Raw genomic sequence first — 25000 nt, forward strand, 5'->3', positions numbered from 1 at the left:
ATATATATATACATACATATATGTGTATATATATATATACATACATATATGTATATATATATATATATATGTATGTATGTATATATATATATATATATGTGTGTGTGTGTATATATATATATATCTATATCCATTCTCTACCGCTTATTCCCTTTGGAGTCGCGGGGGGGGCGCTGGTGCCTATCTCAGCTACAATCGGACGGAAGGCAGCGTACACCCTGGACAAGTCGCCACCTCACCGCAGATAGACAGACAACATTCACACTCACATTCACACACTAGGGCCAATTTTATTGTTGTCAATCAACCTATCCCCAGGTGCATGTCTTTGGATATATACACTTCAACTGTGAGAGACAGAATGTGAAAACAAAATCCAGGAATTCACATTGTAGGAATTTTAAAGAATTTATTTGTAAATTATGGTGGAAAATAAGTATTTGGTCAACCATTCAAAGTTCTCACTGATGGAAGGAGGTTTTGGCTCCAAATCTCACGATACATGGCCCCATTCATTCTTTCCTTAACACGGATCAATTGTCCAGAAAAACAGCGGCACTGCTGTATAACACCGGCGGGCCAGTTCTAATGTTTATTTGATATTGCCTCAAGGGCCAAATGAAATTACACGGCGGGCCAAATATGGCCCGCGGGCCAGAGTTTGACACCCATGTCTTAAAGGGTGCCTTTTTTACACCAAAATGCGTCCATTCTCCCATTTCTGTCTACACACTGTGTCTGCTTGTAAGCACTCTGTGTGTGTGCACTGCCGAACATGCTCCTCTGCTCCTAAAACCAGCAATGTTACGACGTGACGAAGACGCACCATCATGCCTGGAAAAAAAAAAGGGATAACCAGTACTTTTCAAACAGGGTATAGTACATTTTTTGATTCTATAGTACTGCGATACTATACTAGTACCAGTACACCGTACAACCCTAACCTAATGGACTTTGTCCTTCCACCAACAACAACAAACTAGAGCCGTGTCACTTTGTGACGTCACTTTGCCGCACTTTATTTTGCAACCTTTTTTTTTGTTGTAAACACCGCCTAAGGCGTTGATGTTGTGTTGTCGTCTCCCACACAGCAGCCGTGTTGTTGTTGTCCTCCTGCTGCCTTCTGACCCGAGGTCACATTCCTCGCGGCTTTAATTGGAGCGCGTGGCGTCTCCTCCACACAATGAGCGAGTGTCCGTCCATCAAGGGAGGAATTCTTTTGTCACGCTCGCTTCCTGTGTTTGTCAATACCTGTTAATAATCTCCAAAGGTATGCGCTCCTCAATGCATCGTCGCCGAAGCTCCTCCCCTGCAGCCGGGGGGACTAAGCCTGATGTCATTAGTCGCCGTGGCGACGGGCCATACCAGTCGGAACACTCACACCAGCTGCACACTTTCATTGTCGCCATTAAAAACAACAACATTCTTCTTAATCGGGGGTGGCAAACTTGTTTTCATCGAGGGCCACACCGCAGTCACGGCTGCCAATGGAGGGCCGCTTGTAACAATACATTTCTTGTTTGTACATCAAATGTGTTTATTTGTTTACAGACAGACATTATTGTTTCTTTTGTTGATATCAGAGTCCGTTCTGCAAAACTAACTTATGCATACACACATTTATATATGTATATAAATACATACATAAAGGTCCTGCAGTCCTGGGTTCAAATCCAGGCTCGGGATCTTTCTGTGTGGAGTTTGCATGTTCTCCCCGTGAATGCGTGGGTTCCCTCCGGGTACTCCGGCTTCCTCCCACTTCCAAAGACATGCACCTGGGGATAGGTTGATTGGCAACACTAAATTGGCCCTAGTGTGTGAATGTGAGTGTGAATGTTGTCTGTCTATCTGTGTTGGCCCTGCGATGAGGTGGCGATTTGTCCAGGGCGTACCCCACCTTCCGCCCGATTGTAGCTGAGATAGGCGCCAGCGCCCCCCGCGACCCCGAAAGGGAATAAGCGGTAGAAAATGGATGGATGGATATATACAGTGGGGCAAAAAAGTATTTAGTCAGCCCCCGATTGTGCAAGTTCTCCCACTTCAAATGATGACAGAGGTCTGTAATTTTTATCCTAGGTACACTTCAACTGGGAGAGACAGAATGTGGAAAAAAAAATCCAGGAATTCACATTGTAGGAATTTTAAAGAATTTATTTGTAAATTATGGTGGAAAATAAGTATTTGGTCAAGCATTCAAAGCTCTCACTGATGGAAGGAGGTTTTGGCTCAAAATCTCACGATACATGGCCCCATTCATTCTTTCCTTAACACGGATCAATCGTCCTGTCCCCTTAGCAGAAAAACAGCCCCAAAGCATGATGTTTCCACCCCCATGCTTCACAGTAGGTATGGTGTTCTTTGGATGCAACTCAGTATTCTTCTTCCTCCAAACACGACGAGTTGAGTTTATACCAAAAAGTTCTATTTTGGTTTCATCTGACCACATGACATTCTCCCAATCCTCTGCTGTATCATCCATGAATCCATTTTGGTATAAACTCAACTGTTTGGAGGAAGAAGAATACTGAGTTGCATCCCAAGAACACCATACCTACTGTGAAGCATGGGGGTGGAAACATCATGCTTTGGGGCTGTTTTTCTGCTAAGGGGACAGGACGATTGATCCGTGTTAAGGAAAGAATGAATGGGGCCATGTATCCTGAGATTTTGAGCCAAAACCTCCTTCCATCAGTGAGAGCTTTGAATGCTTGACTTACTTATTTTCCACCATAATTTACAAATACATTTTTTAAAATTCCTACAATGTGAATTCCTGGATTTTTTTTCACATTCTGTCTCTCACAGTTGAAGTGTACCTATGATGAAAATTACAGACCTCTGTCATCATTTGAAGTGGGAGAACTTGCACAATTGCTGGCTGACTAAATACTTTTTTGCCCCACTGTATGTATACATACATACAATATTATATACATATATACACATACATATCAATCAATCAATCAATGTTTATTTATATAGCCCTAAATCACAAGTGTCTCAAAGGTCTGCACAAGCCACAACAACATCCGCGGTACAGAGCCCACATAAGGGCAAGGAAAAACTCACCCCAGTGGGACGTCGATGTGAATGACTATGAGAAACCTTGGAGAGGCCTGCAGATGGACGTGGAGTTGCTAGCTGTTACAATTGAAAGTAGCTCATGAATGTAAAATGTTTTCACACTTGCTAACTAATATTTACTACGAACAAAACGTGCGGGTAGCTAATGCTAACGAACTCAATGCTAAAATATGCTAACGCACACGACTTGTCAATATGACCTAATTTACAAAATTTTGTGTCGCATGTTCCTGCTAACATCTTGATAGTAGCTATACACGAGCTTGATAATCAGTCTCGCCGACTCGCTGGTAGCACGCTAATGTTGGTAAACCCCAAAGTTACGGACAAACGATGCTAATGTTAAAAGATTTGACTTGACACAAATGACGTTCGAAGCACCCGAAAGTGTTGACACATGTCCGCCTCGCAATTGTGAGGTGTTGGACAAACTATAATAACATATACATTATACATACATACATAGATACATTTTCGTATGTACATACATTTATATTTACATGCATAAATACATATATTCATTCATATATACACATATATGTTTACATATATACACACATAGACTTGTATACATACATTTATATAAATACATACATACTCACACATACATATGTACACATACATGTATACATAATTTGTATATATTACATCCATATAAACATAGATGCATATATATATATATACATACATTCATACATAGATACATCCAATAATATATATACATACATATATTTATACATACATACACATACATGTGTACACATATATCTTTACATATATACATACATACATACATTTATATAAATACATACATACTCACACATATGTTCACATACATTTATACATAATTCGCATATATTACATACTGTACATATATACATAGATACATATATATACATACATAGATACATCCATCCATTTTCTACCGCTTATTCCCTTTCGGGGTCGCGGGGGGCGCTGGCGCCTATCTCAGCTACAATCGGGCGGAAGGCAGGGTACACCCTGGACAAGTCGCCACCTCATCGCAGGGCCAACACAGATAGACAGACAACATTCACACACTAGGGACCATTTAGTGTTGCCAATCAACCTATCCCCAGGTGCATGTCTTTGGAGGTGGGAGGAAGCCGGAGTACCCGGAGGGAACCCACGCATTCACGGGGAGAACATGCAAACTCCACACAGAAAGATCCCGAGCCTGGATTTGAACCCAGGACTGCAGGAACTTCGTATTGTGAGGCAGACGCACTAACCCCTCTGCCACCGTGAAGCAATAATATATATACATACATACATTTATGCACATATACATACATATATTAACATATACATTATACATACACACATACATTTTCATATATACATACATTTATATATACACACATACACATATATACATACATACATTTATACATCAATTTGTATATATATTACATCTATATATATATATATAGATGAATATATATATACAATATTAAACATACATACATTTATGCATACATACATATAATAACATATATACAGACAGTGCCTATGAATTTAAATATTAAAAAAACTAAATTACTTAAAGAGTAAAAAAAAATCCGTGGAGTAAAAAAAAAATCTGTGGATGTTACCTCTGTTAAAAAAAAACAAAAAACTGGCAGCTTAGTTGCCAGACTTTTACTGTAAAATAAATACATGTTGTTTTTTTTTATTCATTTATGTTCAACATATTAGGGTTGTACAGTATACCGGTATTAGTATAGTACCGTGATACTAATGGATAATTTTCGGTACTATACCACCCCTGTAAAGTAGCGGTCGTCGTCACGTCGTGACATTGCTGGTTTTAGGAGCAGGCGAGCGTGTTCGGCAGCAAGTAATAAAAATCAACGTCAGGCTTCCCAAATGTGGTAATAAACTAAGCATGATGAGTTGAGCATATGTCAGCATGTTGCCCCACTTTTAAGTCTGTTTTTCAAACGCTTATTGCAAACGCTACTTACAGCAAGTCATTAATTTGACTTAGTAAGTCATTATATTGACTTACTAAGTCATGATAAAATGACTTAGTAAGTCATTTTATTGACTTTCTAAGTCATAATAAAATGACTTAGTAAGTCATTTTATTGGTCAAAATACCAATGATTGTCACACAATCACTAGGTGTGGTGGTGATATTCTCTGCATTTGACCCATCATCCCTGATCACCCCCCCTGGGAGGTGAGGGGAGCAGTGAGCAGCAGTGGTGGCCGCGCCCGGGATTCATTGTTATTGCATCTTCTCCTCCCATTTTTGAGTGATATTTTACATACTCATGAATACACATTTATTCTGCGCAATCCTCTGCTCATAAGTTTAGTAGATCAGTTTTGCACGTGTTTTAGTACACGCAAACCGTCGGCCCTGAGTGTGTTTTTGTTCTGTGCACGCCGCAGGCTCGGACAGCCCGACGTCCCACGCCAAGGACGTCAGCACGCACACGCGGGCCATGCGGCTGAAGCACCAGGCGCTCCAAGAGCGACTGGACCTGTGCCTCCGAGAGCTGAAGGAGGTCTGCATCCGAGAAGCCGTGAGTAAACACCGCTCATGTCCTCCTTTCATTGTCAGAGCAGACGGTGCACACCTTTTTATGTAGGAAGGCTTGCCGAGACCTTTACTGCACCTTCACAAAAGCACAACCAAGAGCTTTTTTTCCCCCGTATGTGCAAGTTTCTCTTTTGAAGGTGTTAGCCTCATGGCGAGAAGAAGATAGCTTACTTAGAATTTGTCACAGGGGGAGTTTGCAAACAGGGTTGAGAGACTAGAAAGAAAAAGAGAAGTTCTTAACAAGTGGGAGTCCTTGACAACTAAAAGTTATTGCACTTGTTGGCCCTTTGACTTGTTGCTATTAGATCCACCCAGGAAGTCATTATGTACTTCTTCTTCTTGTTTGTACATCAAATTTATTTATTTGTTTACAGACAAACATTATTTTTTTCTTTTTTTGGTACCAGAGTCCATTTTGCAAAAATAACTTAAATATACATACATTTATATATGTATATAAATACATACATACATGTACACTTACATGTATACATAAATTTGTATATATATATATATATATATATATATATATATACATACATTTATATATGTATCTAAATACTTACATACATATACACTTACATGTATACATACATTTGTATACATATTACATCCATATATATATACATCCAATATTATACATACATATAATAACATATACATTATACATACATATATAGATAAATATTCATATGTACATACATTTATTTTTACATGCATACATCCATACATATATTAATTCATATATATGTATACACATATATGTTTACATATAAATTCATGCATCCAATAATATATATACATACATACATACATCAATTTGTGTATATATTACATCCATATATATGTATATATATGTATATATATACATCCATCTATATATACATAGATGCATATATATATAAATATATGCATACATATATATATATATATATATATATATATATATACACATACATATATATATATTAACATATGCATTATACATACACACATACATATATAAAAACATACATACACTTATGTACTTACATACATTTATACATCAATTTGTATATATGTATATATATATATATACATCCATGTATATATGTATATATACATACATACATCCAATATTATACATACATACTGTACATTTATACATAAATACACATACATATAATAACATATACATTATACATACATATATTGATACATATTCATATGTACATACATTTATATTTGCATACATATATTCATTCAAATATACATGTATAAACATATATGTTTACATATATACCCTACACACATAAACTTATAGATACATTTATATAAATACAAACATACTAGCACATACGTATGTACACACACATTTTATACATAATTTGGATATATAAAATCCATATATACATAGATGCATATATATATATATATATATATATATATACACATACATAGATACATCCAATAATATATATACATACATACATTTATACATAAATACACATAAATATATAAATGTGTACACATATATGTTTACATATATACATTTATATAAATACATACATACTCACACATACTGTACATATGTTCACATACATTTATACATAATCCGTATATATATTACATACATATATACATATAAATATACATACATAGATACATCCAATAATATATATACATACATACATTTATACATAAGTACACATTTATATATTTATGTGTACACATATATGTTTACATATATACATACATACATTTATATAAATACATACATACTCACAGATACTGTACATATGTTCACATACATTTATACATAATCCGTATATATATTACATACATATATACATATAAATATACATACATAGATACATCCAATAATATATATACATACATACATACATATATACATACATATATTAACATATACATTCTACATACATACATTTTCATATATACACATACATACATACATACATTTATACATCAATTTGTATATATATTACATCCATATATATATATATATACATCCAATATTATACATACCTACATACATTTATGCACACATACATATAGTAACTTATACATACAGTGCCTATGAATCTAAATATTTAAAAAAAATTACCTAAAGAGTAAAAAAAATAAAAATGTGGATTTTACCTATACACATATATATATATATATATATTAATATATATATGTATATATATATATATATATACACATACATATATACATCCATATATTACATACACATAGATCTCCAGCTACGTCTGATACTTTATTGCCCATTAGATCAATTGCGAGCAACCGGTCGATCGGGAAGGGTTTAAAAGGAAAAGTAGAACTAAAAAATACTGATCATCAAGGTGAAGGTGGCTCACTGTGAAGAAAGAAAAAAAAACAACCGACAGTAAGGCGAGAAGCACTTTTTGTTTCAACAGACTCTCTCTCCGTATCGACCCCCAAAACTCTAAAGGGGAACATTATCAGCAGACCTATGTAAGCGTCAATATATACCTTGATGGTGCAGAAAAAAGACCATCTATTTTTTGAACCGATTTCCGAACTCTAAATGGGTGAATTTTGGCGAATTAAACGCTTTTCTGTTTATCGGGCTGGAAGCGATGACGTCAGAATGTGACGTCGCCGAGGTAACACACCCACCATTTTCATTTTCAACACATTACAAACACCGGGTCTCAGCTCTGTTATTTTCCGTTTTTTTGACTATTTGTTGGAACCTTGGAGACATCATGCCTGGTGGGTGTGTTGTCGGAGGGTGTAACAACACTAACAGGGAGGGATTCAAGTTGCACCACTGGCCCCAAGATGCCAAAGTGTCTGCCGCCAGACCCCCATTGAATGTACCAAAGTGTCTGCCGCCAGACCCCCATTGAATGTACCAAAGTGTCTGCCGCCAGACCCCCATTGAATGTACCAAAGTGTCTGCCGCCAGACCCCCATTGAATGTACCAGAGTGTCTGCCGCCAGACCCCCATTGAATGTACCAAAGTGTCTGCCGCCAGACCCCCATTGAATGTGCCAGAGTGTCTGCCGCCAGACCCCCATTGAATGTACCAGAGTGTCTGCCGCCAGACCCCCATTGAATGTACCAGAGTGTCTGCCGCCAGACCCCCATTGAATGTACCAAAGTGTCTGCCGCCAGACCCCCATTGAATGTACCAGAGTGTCTGCCGCCAGACCCCCATTGAATGTACCAGAGTGTCTGCCGCCAGACCCCCATTGAATGTACCAAAGTGTCTGCCGCCAGACCCCCATTGAATGTACCAAAGTGTCTGCCGCCAGACCCCCATTGAATGTACCAGAGTGTCTGCCGCCAGACCCCCATTGAATGTGCCAGAGTGTCTCCACATTTGACCGGCGATGCTAAGACAGACATGGCACAGAGATGTATGGATAACCTGCAGATGCATTTGCAACGATAGTCAACAAAATCACAAAGGTGAGTTTTGTTGTTGTTGACTGCCAGCTAATAAATGCTAACATGCTACGCTAATCGATGCTAACATGCTATTTACCGGCGGTGCTAAAGCAGACATGGCACAGAGATGTATGGATAACCTGCAGATGCATTTGCAACTATATTACGTTTCCTTCCACCCACATTTAATGCGAAACAAACACTTACCAATCGACGGATTTAAGTTGCTCCAGTGTCACAAGATGCGAAAGTCCTGATCGTTTGGTCCGCACATTTTACCGGCGATGCTAACGCAGCTATTCGGCCATGCTATGGCTATGAATAGCGTCAATAGCTATTCGCTCAATAGCTTTAGTTTCTTCTTCAATATTTTCATACTCCAACCATCTGTTTCAATACATGCGTAATCTGTTGAATCGCTTAAGTCGCTGAAATCCGAGTTTGAATCCGAGCTAATGTCGCTATATCTTGCTGTGGTATTCCCATTGTTTGTTTACATTGGCAGCACTGTGTGACGTCACAGGGAAATGGCCAGTGTCTTCGCAGAGAGACGAAAATAAGGCACTTTAAAGCTTTATTTAGGGATATTCCGAGACCGGTAAAATTTTGAAAAAAACTTCAAAAAATACAACAAGCCACTAGGAACTGATTTTTATTGTTTTTAACCCTTTTGAAATTGTGATAATGTTCCCCTTTAAAGACAGTTCCTGTCTTCACAATAAAAGTCCCGCACCATCCTGGCCACGTTAACCAAATAGATGTCTAGCGCTAGCGAGCTATAGAGTTAACTCCTATGTATTTCTTGCAAAGGGTATAAAAATGAGTATAAAAAGCTGTAAACTGGAAAATGTGGAAGTTATGTCTGATTCCCATCAATGCACGTCATCAGAATCAGGTCAAAAGTAGCGGGAATTGGACATCCAAGTCGAGGTGGAGGTAGTCAAGACCCGTTGTTGTGAAAGTGGACACATCATCCGAGCGTTGCTTCAGGGTAAAAAATCCCAGAAGTGATCCTTCTTCCCCGTTGACACCCGGGCTGGGCACTCCTGTCAGGACCTGCCCGGGTGACGGAGTTGGAGGCGCCACACCTTCTCCTTCCCCGCAGTCCTGGTGATCAATAACATGTACATGTACATATACGTACACGCCTATACGCCAGCTGCAGCCTAAACAATGCATTTTATGTAGCAGTGATGACATCATGAGGTGTGGGGCTGGGGGGGTTTCATGGAGGTTTGCTGCTGGTCCACCAGAAGGCTGTGAAGAATGTGCTAGAATTGTGTAATGGACACCTTGAAGGTCTATGTCTCAACATGCAAGGACAACCTCATGCTTTACAAGCTCTCACGCATGGCTGACTTTGGTCTATGCCAGCTGATAGAGATACTTTACAACCCACTGTGGGGCCACGGACTGACTTTGTTTTACTTTTGTTTTAAATAATAACAAAATGCCGTGTAGGCATAAATGTTGTGTGAATGCCGAAGAACCAAAAACAAACTGAAATGGCAAATGGTTAGCACACTGGCTACATAGTGTCCAGTAACAAAAAATATAAACAAAATTAGCTAAAAAAAAAAAATTTTTTAAAGTTAGCATGTTAGCAGTGCTATGTTAGCATGCTAACAATAGCATGTTACACTTAGCATTACTGAAAAACCAAGTTGTATGAAACCAAAACTGAGGTGCATACCCGCTAAATCAGGGGCCGGGAACCTTTTTGTCTGAGAGAGCCGATTTTAAAATGTGTTTCCGTAAGAGCCATATAAAAAATATTTTTAACACTGAACACAACTAAACGCGTGCATTTTTAAGTAACATTTCTAGAGTATAGTAAGTATTTTATTCTTTGTAATAACATTGTTATTCTGAAGCTAACTGTAAGGGGGCGTGGCCTGCGGGCCTGCAGCGAAGCGGGGTGTTGCCAGGACCGGCCTCGAAATTAGCGACAGGTGCGTACCTGCTGCTGTGTTATAAGCAGCAGCCAGGAGGAGAGACGGGGTTGGGGCTGGAGCCAGAGCGCGAGCAAGAACGAAAGAGAAAAAGACAATTGCTGGAAAGCAACTGAGAGACTTACTGAAAAATAAAACAATAGTGTAACCCTGAAACAGGCTCTCACGTCGGTTTTGGTGGTCTGATGAAACCCAGGAGGGCAAGCCCCACACTAACCAAGAATAAATAAATAACTTCTAACGCAAATTCTTGAACAGTTGCGGTAGAAAACGGATGGATGGATTAAAAATGCATAGGAATGTTTTATATTTTGAACATTATTTTTAACACTGTGATTACAAGTGGAATTAATCATTATTTATCATATTAAGCAATGTCAGCTAAGACTTATCTGAGAGCCAGATGCAGTCATCAAAAGAGCCACATCTGGCTCCAGAGCCATAGGTTCCCTACCCCTGGTGTAGAGTAAAAAAAAAATATAAACAAAATTAGCTAAAAAAGTTAGCATGTTAGCAGTGCTATGTTAGCATGCTAACAATAGCATGTTACACTTAGCATTAGTGAAATACCAAGTTGTATGAAACCAAAACTGAGGTGCATACCCGCTAAATGAAGTCAAAAAGGCTAGTAGGCTCATGTTGACATAGATAGATAGATAGATAGATAGATAGATAGATAGATAGATAGATAGTACTTTATTTATTCCGTCAGGAGAGTTCCTTCAGGAAAATTACAATTTTCAGCACAATCCCATTCAAGATTAGACAAACATTACAGGGAGACAGAACAGGATCGCTGACGGGTCTGTCGGCTTCCAGCGCCCCTTACAAAAAAGATGAGATAAAGGTAAACAAAGGGGGGGGGGAGAAAAAAATAGAAGATTAAAATAAAATTAAAAAATCGGTCTTAGCCTTAGACATGCTAAAATGCTAAATGTAAGTGTCAAGTACCAAACTTTAATACAATATTGGTAAAACATTTCATGTGATTGCTGAAAAGCTAAAGCCGAACTGAAATGCTAACATATATACTGTATGTACATATATGTATGTATATATATATATATATATGTATATATATATATATTAGGGATGCACCGAAATTAAAATTTGTGGCCGAAGCCGAATAAAATTTAAACGCTTGGCCGAAGGCCGAATACCGAATAATGAATGCAGTTTTTCACAATTTTTTTTATATTGCATAAATAGCCTAGAATAAATATTTAGACATGTTTTTCAAATAAAGTATTTTTTATAGAATATTGACATTTTTGAAATATTCCAGTAGCCTTTGCTTTTCAAAAAAAGCACAAAGTTTTTCATTTATATTAGGCCTTCAAATATATATATATTTATTTATAATATATATATATATATATATTTATTTATATATTAGGGATGCATATATATATACATATATATATATATATATATATATATATATATATATATATATATATATATATACATATATATATATATATATATGTATATTAGGGATGCACCGAAATGAAAATTTGTGGCCGAAGCCGAATAAAACTTAGCTTGGCCGAATACCGAATAATGAATGCAGTTTTTCACAATTTTTTTTATATTGCATAAATAGCCTAGAATAAATATTTAGACATGTTTTTCAAATAAAGTAATTTTTTATTGAATATTGGCCCTGCGATGAGGTGGTGACTTGTCCAGGGTGTACCCTGCCTTCCGCCCGATTGTAGCTGAGATAGGCGCCAGCGCCCCCCGCGACCCCGAAAGGGAATAAGCGGTAGTAAATGGATGGATGAATATTTACATTTTTTTAATATTCCAGTAGCCTTTGCTTTTCAAAAAAAAAAAGCACAAAGTTTTTCATTTCTATTAGGCCTTCAAACAAAACATGCATTCCAAAACAAAATAAAGTGCATTAAAGTGGATAAACCCACAACAAATGAATTATTGTCCTTTTGGCAAAAGTCTGCTTAGCCACAGTAGATATGCTAATAATGTAAACAGAAGGCTCAAGTAAATCTCAATAAGTGTGTGCTTGTAACCTCATACACTTATACAGGTAGCCTACACAACAGGATAATAATGTAAACAGAAGGCTCAAGTAAATCTCAATAAGTGTGTGCTTGTAACCTCATACACTTATACAGGTAGCCTACACAACAGGCTAATAATGTAAACAGAAGGCTCAAGTAAATCTCAATAAGTGTGTGCTTGTAACCTCATACACTTATACAGGTAGCCTACACAACAGGCTAATAATGTAAACAGAGGCCCCACTAAATCTCAATTAAGTGTGTGCTTGTAACCTCATACACTTATACAGGTAGCCTACACAACAGGCTAATAATGTAAACAGAGGCCCCACTAAATCTCAATTAAGTGTGTGCTTGTAACCTCATACACTTATACAGGTAGCCTACACAACAGGCTAATAATGTAAACAGAGGCCCCACTAAATCTCAATAAGTGTGTGCTTGTAACCTCATACACTTATACAGGTAGCCTACACAACAGGATAATAATGTAAACAGAAGGCTCAAGTAAATCTCAATAAGTGTGTGCTTGTAACCTCATACACTTATACAGGTAGCCTACACAACAGGCTAATAATGTAAACAGAGGCCCCACTAAATCTCAATTAAGTGTGTGCATGTAACCTCATACACTTATACAGGTAGCCTACACATCCATCCATCCATCCATCATCTTCCGCTTATCCGAGGTCGGGTCGCGGGGGCAACAGCCTAAGCAGGGAAACCCAGACTTCCCTCTCCCCAGCCACTTCGTCTAGCTCTTCCCGGGGAATCCCGAGGCGTTCCCAGGCCAGCCGGGAGACATAGTCTTCCCAACGTGTCCTGGGTCTTCCCCGTGGCCTCCTAGCGGTTGGACGTGCCCTAAACACCTCCCTAGGGAGGCGTTCGGGTGGCATCCTGACCAGATGCCCGAACCACCTCATCTGGCTCCTCTCGATGTGAAGGAGCAGCGGCTTTACTTTGAGTTCCTCCCGGATGACAGAGCTTCTCACCCTATCTCTAAGGGAGAGCCCCGCCACACGGCGGAGGAAACTCATTTCGGCCTCTTGTACCCGTGATCTTATCCTTTCGGTCATGACCCAAAGCTCATGACCATAGGTGAGGATGGGAACGTAGATCGACCGGTAAATTGAGAGCTTTGCCTTCCGGCTCAGCTCCTTCTTCACCACAACGGATCGGTACAACGTCCGCATTACTGAAGACGCCGCACCGATCCGCCTGTCGATCTCACGATCCACTCTTCCCTCACTCGTGAACAAGACTCCTAGGTACTTGAACTCCTCCACTTGGGGCAGGGTCTCCTCCCCAACCCGGAGATGGCACTCCACCCTTTTCCGGGCGAGAACCATGGACTCGGACTTGGAGGTGCTGATTCTCATTCCGGTCGCTTCACACTCGGCTGCGAACCGATCCAGCGAGAGCTGAAGATCCCGGTCAGATGAAGCCATCAGGACCACATCATCTGCAAAAAGCAGAGACCTAATCCTGCGGTTACCAAACCGGAACCCCTCAACGCCTTGACTGCGCCTAGAAATTCTGTCCATAAAAGTCATGAACAGAATGGGTGACAAAGGACAGCCTTGGCGGAGTCCAACCCTCACTGGAAATGTGTTCGACTTACTGCCGGCAATGCGGACCAAGCTCTGGCACTGATCGTACAGGGAACGGACCGCCACAATAAGACAGTCCGATACCCCATACTCTCTGAGCACTCCCCACAGGACTTCCCGAGGGACACGGTCGAATGCCTTCTCCAAGTCCACAAAGCACATGTAGACTGGTTGGGCAAACTCCCATGCACCCTCAAGAACCCTGCCGAGAGTATAGAGCTGGTCCACAGTTCCACGACCAGGACGAAAACCACACTGTTCCTCCTGAATCCGAGGTTCGACTATCCGACGTAGCCTCCTCTCCAGTACACCTGAATAAACCTTACCGGGAAGGCTGAGGAGTGTGATCCCACGATAGTTGGAACACACCCTCCGGTCCCCCTTCTTAAAGAGAGGGACCACCACCCCGGTCTGCCAATCCAGAGGTACCGCCCCCGATGTCCACGCGATGCTGCAAAGTCTTGTCAACCAAGACAGCCCCACAGCATCCAGAGCCTTAAGGAACTCCGGGCGGATCTCGTCCACCCCTGGGGCCTTGCCACCGAGGAGCTTTTTAACTACCTCAGCGACCTCAGCCCCAGAAATAGGAGAGTCCACCACAGATTCCCCAGGCACTGCTTCCTCATAGGAAGACGTATTGGTGGGATTGAGGAGGTCTTCGAAGTATTCCTTCCACCTATCCACAACATCCGCAGTCGAGGTCAGCAGAACACCATCCGCACCATACACGGTGTTGATAGTGCACTGCTTCCCCTTCCTGAGGCGCCGTATGGTGGTCCAGAATCGCTTCGAAGCCGTCCGGAAGTCGTTTTCCATGGCTTCCCCGAACTCTTCCCATGTCCGAGTTTTTGCCTCCGCGACCGCTGAAGCTGCACACCGCTTGGCCTGTCGGTACCTGTCCACTGCCTCCGGAGTCCTATGAGCCAAAAGGACCCGATAGGACTCCTTCTTCAGCTTGACGGCATCCCTCACCGCTGGTGTCCACCAAGGGGTTTTAGGATTGCCGCCCCGACAGGCACCAACTACCTTGCGGCCACAGCTCCGATCTGCCGCCTCGACAATAGAGGTGCGGAACATGGTCCACTCGGATTCAATGTCCAGCACCTCCCTCGTGACATGTTCAAAGTTCTTCCGGAGGTGGGAATTGAAACTTTTTCTGACAGGAGACTCTGCCAGACGTTCCCAGCAGACCCTCACAATGCGTTTGGGCCTCCCAGGTCTGTCCGGCATCCTCCCCCACCATCGCAGCCAACTCACCACCAGGTGGTGATCGGTGGAAAGCTCCGCCCCTCTCTTCACCCGAGTGTCCATAACATGAGGCCGCAAATCCGATGACACAACTACAAAGTCGATCATGGAACTGCGGCCTAGGGTGTCCTGGTGCCAAGTGCACATATGGACACCCTTATGTTTGAACATGGTGTTTGTTATGGACAAACTGTGACGAGCACAAAAGTCCAATAACAAAACACCACTCGGGTTCAGATCCGGGCGGCCATTCTTCCCAATCACGCCTCTCCAGGTATCACTGTCGTTGCCAACGTGAGCGTTGAAGTCTCCCAGTAGGACAAGGGAATCACCCGGGGGAGCACTTTCCAGTACTCCCTCGAGCGTTCCCAAAAAGGGTGGGTACTCTGAACTGCTGTTTGGTGCATAAGCACAAACAACAGTCAGGACCCGTCCCCCCACCCGAAGGCGGAGGGAGGCTACCCTTTCGTCCACCGGGTTAAACTCCAACGTACAGGCTTTGAGCCGGGGGGAAACAAGAATTGCCACCCCAGCCCGTCGCCTCTCACTGCCGGCAACGCCAGAGTGGAAGAGGGTCCAATCCCTCTCGAGAGAAGTGGTTCCAGAGCCCTTGCTGTGCGTCGAAGTGAGTCCGACTATATCCAGCCGGAATTTCTCGACTTCGCGCACTAGCTCAGGCTCTTTCCCCCCCAGTGACGTGACGTTCCACGTCCCAAGAGCTAGCTTCTGTAGCCGAGGATCGGACCGCCAAGTGCCCTGCCTTCGGCTGTCGCCCAGCTCACAATGCACCCGACCTCTATAGCCCCTGCTATGGGTGGTGAGCCCATTGGAGGGGTGACCCACGTTGCCTCTTCGGGCTGTGCCCGGCCGGGCCCCATGGGAACAGGCCCGGCCACCAGGCGCTCGCCATCGTGCCCCACCTCCGGGCCTGGCTCCAGAGGGGGGCCCCGGTGACCCGCGTCCGGGCGAGGGAAATCTGGGTCCATGATGTTTCTTCTTCATAAAGGTCTTCGAGCTGCTCTTTGTCTGATCCCTCACCTAGAACCTGTTTGCCTTGGGAGACCCTACCAGGGGGCTTTATGCCCCCGGACAACATAGCTCCTAGGATCATTGGGACACGCAAACTCCTCTACCACGATAAGGTTGCAGCTCAGAGAGGAGGTAGCCTACACAACAGGCTGATAATGTAAACAGAAGGCTCAAGTAAATCTCAATAAGTGTGTGCATGTAACCTCATACACTTACACAGGTAGCCTACACAACAGGCTAATAATGTAAACAGAAGGCTCAAGTAAATCTCAATAAGTGTGTGCATGTAACCTCATACACTTATACAGGTAGCCTACACAACAGGCTAATAATGTAAACAGAAGGCTCAAGTAAATCTCAATAAGTGTGTGCTTGTAACCTCATACACTTATACAGGTAGCCTACACAACAGGCTAATAATGTAAACAGAGGCCCCACTAAATCTCAATTAAGTGTGTGCTTGTAACCTCATACACTTATACAGGTAGCCTACACAACAGGCTAATAATGTAAACAGAGGCCCCACTAAATCTCAATAAGTGTGTGCTTGTAACCTCATACACTTATACAGGTAGCCTACACAACAGACTAATAATGTAAACAGAGGCCTCACTAAATCTCAATAAGTGTGTGCATGTAACCTCATACACTTATACAGGTAGCCTACACAACAGGCTGATAATGTAAACAGAAGGCTCAAGTAAATCTCAATAAGTGTGTGCATGTAACCTCATACACTTATACAGGTAGCCTACACAACAGGCTAATAATGTAAACAGAAGGCTCAAGTAAATCTCAATAAGTGTGTGCTTGTAACCTCATACACTTATACAGGTAGCCTACACAACAGGCTGATAATGTAAACAGAAGGCTCACGTAAATCTCAATAAGTGTGTGCATGTAACCTCATACACTTATACAGGTAGCCTACACAACAGGCTAATAATGTAAACAGAAGGCTCAAGTAAATCTCAATAAGTGTGTGCATGTAACCTCATACACTTATACAGGTGTATAAGTGGGATCTTCACACTAACTTTCAATACCCATGCCGTACCAACTTTCATTCTCCATGCCACGCACCTTGCTATTTTTGCCTCCTGGTTTTTGTTGTCACAGTAAGTGTTTTGTTTTAGTTGTTTATAGTCATGCCATCGTGCTGTTTCTGTTCTTAGTTCATTCATGCCAATCGAGCAAGTGTTTTTGTTTCCTGTTTAGATTTTGTAGCCAAGTTTTATACCTCCTTGTGAGCGCCCTTAGTTTGATTATTTTTGACTACAGAGTTTGTTTATTTAATAAATCATGTACCCACATCCACGCCTCGCTCGTGTTGATCCTCATCTGCATCGAAGAAACAATCCACGTCCGAGCCAAGTTATGACAGAAGATCCCCGGACAAAGACAAGAAAAAGAGTGACTTAAATAGCTGTGATGATTAGTGAAAACAGGTGAGGCTGAGAACAGGGACGTGATAGGTGAAAACTAGTGAGGTTGGCATGGAAACAAACGAAACCAGGAAGTGCAAAAACAGAACAGGAGTCCAGAAAACAAAAACATAACATGACAAAACAAAACATGATCCATAGGTGTGACAACTGCGTCCAAAAATTGCGTCACACGCCACTATTCGGCCTTGTTTTTAACTCATTCCACCCAAGGCCGAATGTGGCTTTTTTTGCCATATTCGGCCGAATATATTCGGTTACCGATTAATCGGTGGATCCCTAATAAATATATATATATATATATATATATATATATATATATATATATATATTAGACTAATAGACTAATAGACTCCCTTTTTAGACCAGTTGATCTGCCGTTTCTTTTCTTTTTCTTCGATGTCCCACTCTCCCTTGTGGAGGGGGTCCGGTCCGATCCGGTGGCCATGTACTGCTTGCCTGTGTATCAGCTGGGGACATCTCTGCGCTGCTGATCCGCCTCCGCTTGGGATGGTTTCCTGCTCGCTCCGCTGTGAACGGGACTCTCGCGATTGTGTTGGATCCATTGTGGATTGAACTCTCACAGTATCATGTTAGACCCGCTCGACATCCATTGCTTTCCTCCTCTCCAAGGTTCTCATAGTCATCATTGTCACCGACGTCCCACTGGGTGTGAGTTTTCCTTGCCCTTATGTGGGCCTACCGAGGATGTCGTAGTGGTTTGTGCAGCCCTTTGAGACACTAGTGATTTAGGGCTATATAAGTAAACATTGATTGATTGATTGATTGATTGATATATATATATATATATATATATATAATATGTGTGTGTATCCACCCCATCCATTTTCTACCGCTTATTCCCTTTCGGGGTCGCGGGAGCGCTGGCGCCTATCTCAGCTACAATCGGGCGGAAGGCGGGGTACACCCTGGACAAGTCGCCACCTCATCGCAGGGCCAACACAGATAGACAGACAACATTCACACACTAGGGACCATTTAGTGTTGCCAATCAACCTATCCCCAGGTGCATGTCTTTGGAAGTGGGAGGGGCCTATCCCCAGGTGCATGTCTTTGGAAGTGGGAGGAAGCCGGAGTACCCGGAGGGAACCCACGCATTCACGGGGAGAACATGCAAACTCCACACAGAAAGATCCAGAGCCTGGATTTGAACCCAGGACTGCAGGACCTTCGTATTGTGAGGCAGACGCACTAACCCCTCTGCCACCGTGAAGCCCATATGTGTGTGTGTGTGTATATATATATATATATATATATGTATATTTCAAAATACGTATCACATTGGACATACTTATGTCAGTGCTTAAGATTTTGTTTCCAGTAGAAATGTGTATTTTATTCATTGCAGGAAAAAGAAGTTAGAAAGATGAGCAGATGTGATGTTTGTTGTTCAGGAGCTGACGGGCCGGCTGTCAGGAGATTATCCTCTGCTGCCGGGAGAGAAACCTCCGCAGATCCGCAAACGCATCGGCGCTGCTTTCCTGCTGGACCCGCACAGCATCCCCGGGGGAGGCGACGTTCGAGTAGGTCCGGTGACACACCCCGCTACTGTACAGCCCGCAAACCCCTCTCCCCCTTCTCTCCGCAGGTGTCGGCCCTGAACCAGGTGGACGCCGAGCTGGCCCTCCAGTTCAAGATCTACGAGGCGGCGCGTCAGCTGTGCCAGGAGCGCCACCTGGCCAAGGCGGTGAGGAAGAGTCGCCTGAAGCAGAGCAGGTGTGAGGAGAAGAAGCTGCGACAGTTGCAGGAGACCGCCTTCAAGCTGCGGCTGGAGCACGGCCGCTCCTCACCGCTTCCTGCCTTCAACATCCCACTGCAAGGTGAGAACCTGGACCATGGCCTGGATCCTCTAACGCAGGGGTGCCCATTACGTCGATCGCGAGCTACCAGTCGACCGCGGGGGGTGTGTCAGTCTATCTCCAGCCAGGCTTTTAAAAAAAATAGACCTAAAAATTAGTGATCATCAATCTTCACCAAGACGTCACTTAAATGACATTCACGGTACCTCGGACTACGTTAAGGTAATGTGTGGAGTTCCCCAGGGTTCGGTCCTTGGCCCTGCACTCTTCAGCATCTACATGCTGCCGCTAGGTGACGTCATACGCAAATACGGTGTTAGCTTTCACTGTTATGCTGATGACACCCAACTCTACATGCCCCTAAAGCTGACCAACACGCCGGACTGTAGTCAGCTGGAGGCGTGTCTTAATGAAATTAAACAATGGATGTCCGCTAACTTTTTGCAACTCAACGCCAAAAAAACGGAAATGCTGATTATCGGTCCTGCTAGACACCGACCTCTATTTAATAATACAACTCTAACATTTGACAACCAAACAATTAAACAAGGCAACTCGGTAAAGCAGGGGTGCCCATTACGTCGATCGCGAGCTACCAGTCGACCGCGGGGGGTGTGTCAGTCGATCTCCAGCCAGGCTTTTAAAAAAAATAGACCTAAAAATGAGTGATCATCAATCTTCACCAAGACGTCACTTAAATGACATTCACGGTACCGGAGGGTCTTGTGAGATGACGCTGGCTGCTGCAAGATCATTATTATGAAAATATGACCGAGAGGAAGGCGAGAAACACTTTTTATTTCGACAGACTCTCGCGCCGTACCTTCCGTCAAAACTCTAAAGGCCGACTGCACATTTCCTATCTTCACAATAAAAGCCCTGCTTCATGCTGCCTGCGCTAACTAAATACAGAGTCTCGGAAAACTGGCGTGCACAAGTGATCCCTCAGAAAGCTGGCGTGCACATCACTTGTGCACGCCAGCTTTCTGAGACTCTTATTTTGTTAGTGCAGAAAAATATTGACTTAATAAAACAAAATAATGACTAAGTCAAATTAATGACTTACTGTAAATATGTCATTATTTTGACTTAGTAAATATTGACTTACTAAGACAAAATAATGACTAAGTGTCAAATTAATGACTTATATACATATATATGTATACATATATGTATGTATGTATGTATATATTAATATACATAAATGTAAATACATATACACATGTATATATGTATATATATATATGTATGTACATATACATAAATATACATACATATATACATGTATATGTACATATACATATATGTGTGTGTGTGTGTGTGTGTGTGTGTGTGTGTGTGTGTGTGTGTGTGTGTGTGTGTGTGTGTGTGTGTGTGTGTGTGTGTGTGTGTGTGTGTGTGTGTGTGTGTGTGTGTGTGTCGAACTGAAATGCTAACAGTTATTAAACTGTCCAGATCGCGCCAATAAACAAAAAATATAAACATAAAGAGCTGGAAAAAAAATAGAAAAAAGTTAGCATGTGTGTGTGTGTGTGTGTGTGTGTGTGTGTGTGTGTGTGTGTGTGTGTGTGTGTGTGTTTGTGTGTGTGTGTGTGTGTGTGTGTGTCGAACTGAAATGCTAACAGTTAGCAAACTGTCCAGATCGCGCCAAGAAACAAAAAATATAAACATAAAGAGCTAAAAAAAAAATAAAATAAAATAAAGTTAACATAAGTGTGTGTGTGTGTGCGCGTGTGCCGAACTGAAATGCTAACAGTTAGCCTGTCCAGATCGCACCAAGAAACAAACAATATAAACATAAAGAGCTAAAAAAAAAAAAGTTAGCATGTTAACACTACTATGTAAACATGCTAACAATAGCATGCTTACAGTTAGCATTAGTGAAATACCAAAATGTATGAAACTGAAACCGAGGTGCATACCTGCTAAGTTAAGTTAAAAGTTAAAGTAGCAATGATTGTCACACACAAACAAGGTGTGGGGAAATGTGTCCTCTGTATTTGACCCATCCCCTCGATCACCCCCTGGGAGGTGAGGGGAGCAGTGAGCAGCAGCGGTGGCCGCGCCCGGGAATCATTTTTGGTGATTTAACCCCCAATTCCTGCCCTTGATTCTGAGTGCCAAGCAGGGACGTAATGGCTCCCATTTTTATAGTCTTTGGTATGACTCGGCCGGGGTTTGAACTCACAACCGGACACTCTAACCACTCCAGCGTTCATGTGCTTGACTTGCTCAGATCTTGGCGCTTCTGACGACAGCTCCTTGTCGGACTCGCTGGTCCTGGATGAAGGTAAGACTCCCAGGCTACCAGCAAGAGTATTTGATGAGGTCCTGGCTCTAAAGTGTGTCATATGTTCCTCTAGAAGTAGCCGGCGAGTCTTCAGGACTTCTATATCCCAGAGAGATGGACCCACCAGCGCCGGTTCGCGTGTCCTCAGAGTCCCACCCGGACTCCCCCTACCCGTCACCCAGCGTGGGCGCGGCTCCTGACTCCGGCCTGGACGCGGCTGTGAGTTTGACCTCCAGCCCCGCCGCCTACGACCCGCCTCCCATTCAGCACTCGCCTTGGACTGAGTCGAGCCTGGACCAGCCGTACCAAAAGAAGTCACGTTCCTCCTCCAAAACCAGGTAATGAAGTCCGTCGTGGAGTCGTTAGCTTCTTAAAATGAAGAAGAACCCAGCTGGGTCCAGCATGTTTTAGGAACTAGGACCACAGTCTTACTTCTCTCTTATTGTCGGGTTCAAACACTGATGACATCTATTAAACAAGACAAGAAGAAAGGAATTACGTTTGTCTCAATGAGGGGAAACGCGTAGACACTGTACACTTGTACAGTGTCGTCCCACACTCTGACGAAAGATTGTACGCTTCTTCTTTTATTTGGACTTTCCCTGATTACATGGCAACAGCTGTTTCTAAGGGACGGGGGTCGTAAACAGCCATTGCCTTTGTTACAAAACAGTTGAAAGAAAAGGTCACCTGGAGCTTGGCCAGGCCCGGCTTTCTCTCCGCTTTATAAATCTTAGGTCCAGACAAAATCTTTCTGTAGATTACAATACATCAAAGAAACCCAACAACTTCATGTTGCTTCCCATCCTACAGAGTGGAGATTTACAATCCTTCATGGCAACACAAAGTTTTAACAACTTAGATACAATTATTCTGACCTTTATCTTTCGAGATGTTTACAGCTCAGAGCAGAAGACGACAAATGTCTCTCGGGGCCATTTCAAGTCTCTTACGGCCCTCTTCCTCCTTCAGGTAGAACCGTTACAAGTGAGGTGCAGTACTGCCACCTGCTGGTGAACAGGTGCTAGTAGTTGTCAAATGAGTAAACAGAGTTTTGGAGGAAAGGGCTCTTAAAATGTCTCTTTCATCATCTTATGGAGTACAATGGGACCATGCTGGTGTCTGCAGTGATCACTTTGTAAAATGTTTGATTTGTTTGAGAAACTTTCTGTGATGCAATCCGGTTTATTCTAGATTACTGTATTTCCTTGAATCGTAGTATGCGCCTGCCTTGAATTACTGCCGGCTAAAACTCGCTTCGCAAAATAATTAGCGCAAGCTTAGCATTACCACCGAGTCAAATTTGTGACGTCACGAGTGACACTTCCCCTGTCATCATTTTCAAAATGGAGTAGGCTGATTTCAATACCAACAATTTGAAATCGCATAAAGGGAAGAAGATTAAGAGCTATTCAGTAGGATTTAAGGTCCAAGCTATGCTAAAAAAGAACAGTAAGCAGCTATGTTTTATTAATATACCTGTGGAGCCGACGGTCCGACAGACAGGCAGGGCACGCTGGAGCTCGGCCCAAGATGGCGGCGAGCGAGCGGAGAGGAGGAGCGGAAGAGCGACCTGGACTGAGGTTTTATTGAAAAATGAACAAAGTCAAACTGCGCAAGCCATGTCCTTCCTTGGTGGTCCTGGGAACCCGCAAGACGACGGCTTGAGACCGTCACACTACCGTAGCTGCGTCTGTCAAATATGAGTCATTAAAGGACTCCCGCCTCCTGGTGGTAGAGGGCGCTAGTGATCCTTCTTGCGACTACTCGGCTGCAGAAGAAGTGAAATGAGTGACGTGTTATGTGCTGGAGGAGGTAATAAAGGAAGATCTCCATCGAGACAGACTTTTAAAACTGAAGAAAGATAAGGAAGACTTCTATAGAGAAGTTATCGATGCTTTTGATCAGAAGGAGCTGGCATGGACTATATTTATAAGTAAAGGTTAAACCATAATACCTTTTTTTTTTAATTAAATGTGCTTTTCATGATAGTATCCTTACATCACACTCAAATTTTTACTGCATGCCTTTGGTAAGTGCCGGAGTGAGAAGAGGTTTTAAAATAAGTACCGCATGCTTACTTTTACCGCATGCCTTTGGAAGTTTTAAATTAATTAGCGCCCCGGCGGCCATTCAAGGAAATGCGGTATATTAGTCATGTTTGAGAGCAGAACTAAACGTAAAGAAAGGACAGTTAGTTGGTGTTCTTTTGTGGTTAGAAGACCTGCTTGTGCTAATAAACTGACGTCATGTTAAGTCCTAGTAATAAATATTGTGATTGTTGCTCCAATCCACCCTATTTGCATTCTCCATTTTCATAACAAACTAAAACTTAGTTGTTGTTGTTGTTGTTGTGCAGATAAGAGAAGTGCTTTCTTGGACACGGATGACAACATTGTAATGTCTTCCGTGATATTTGTTAGCATCAAGAAAATATCCTTCACAGTATTAATAAAGTAGATGAATAGGCCCAAATCTGCACGAATGCAGAAAAATAAA

The 25000-nt window shown here is 42.2% G+C and overlaps 1 protein-coding gene across 5 annotated transcripts in view; it reads left to right on the forward strand.

Moving 5' to 3' along the window:
* The window catches only part of inavab (innate immunity activator b), a 90856-nt gene that overhangs the window by 46651 nt on the left and 19205 nt on the right, over window positions 1–25000 (forward strand). For all 5 annotated transcript variants that reach the window (XM_061875478.1, XM_061875477.1, XM_061875479.1 and 2 more), the window contains 5 exons: window positions 5506–5639; window positions 19807–19935; window positions 20001–20232; window positions 22448–22501; window positions 22575–22839. In XM_061875478.1, the coding sequence (XP_061731462.1) occupies window positions 5506–5639; window positions 19807–19935; window positions 20001–20232; window positions 22448–22501; window positions 22575–22839 (814 nt within the window). The remainder of the gene's footprint in view (window positions 1–5505; window positions 5640–19806; window positions 19936–20000; window positions 20233–22447; window positions 22502–22574; window positions 22840–25000) is intronic.

The sequence above is a fragment of the Nerophis ophidion genome, linkage group LG16, assembly GCF_033978795.1.
Source record: "Nerophis ophidion isolate RoL-2023_Sa linkage group LG16, RoL_Noph_v1.0, whole genome shotgun sequence".
NCBI lineage: Eukaryota > Metazoa > Chordata > Actinopteri > Syngnathiformes > Syngnathidae > Nerophis > Nerophis ophidion.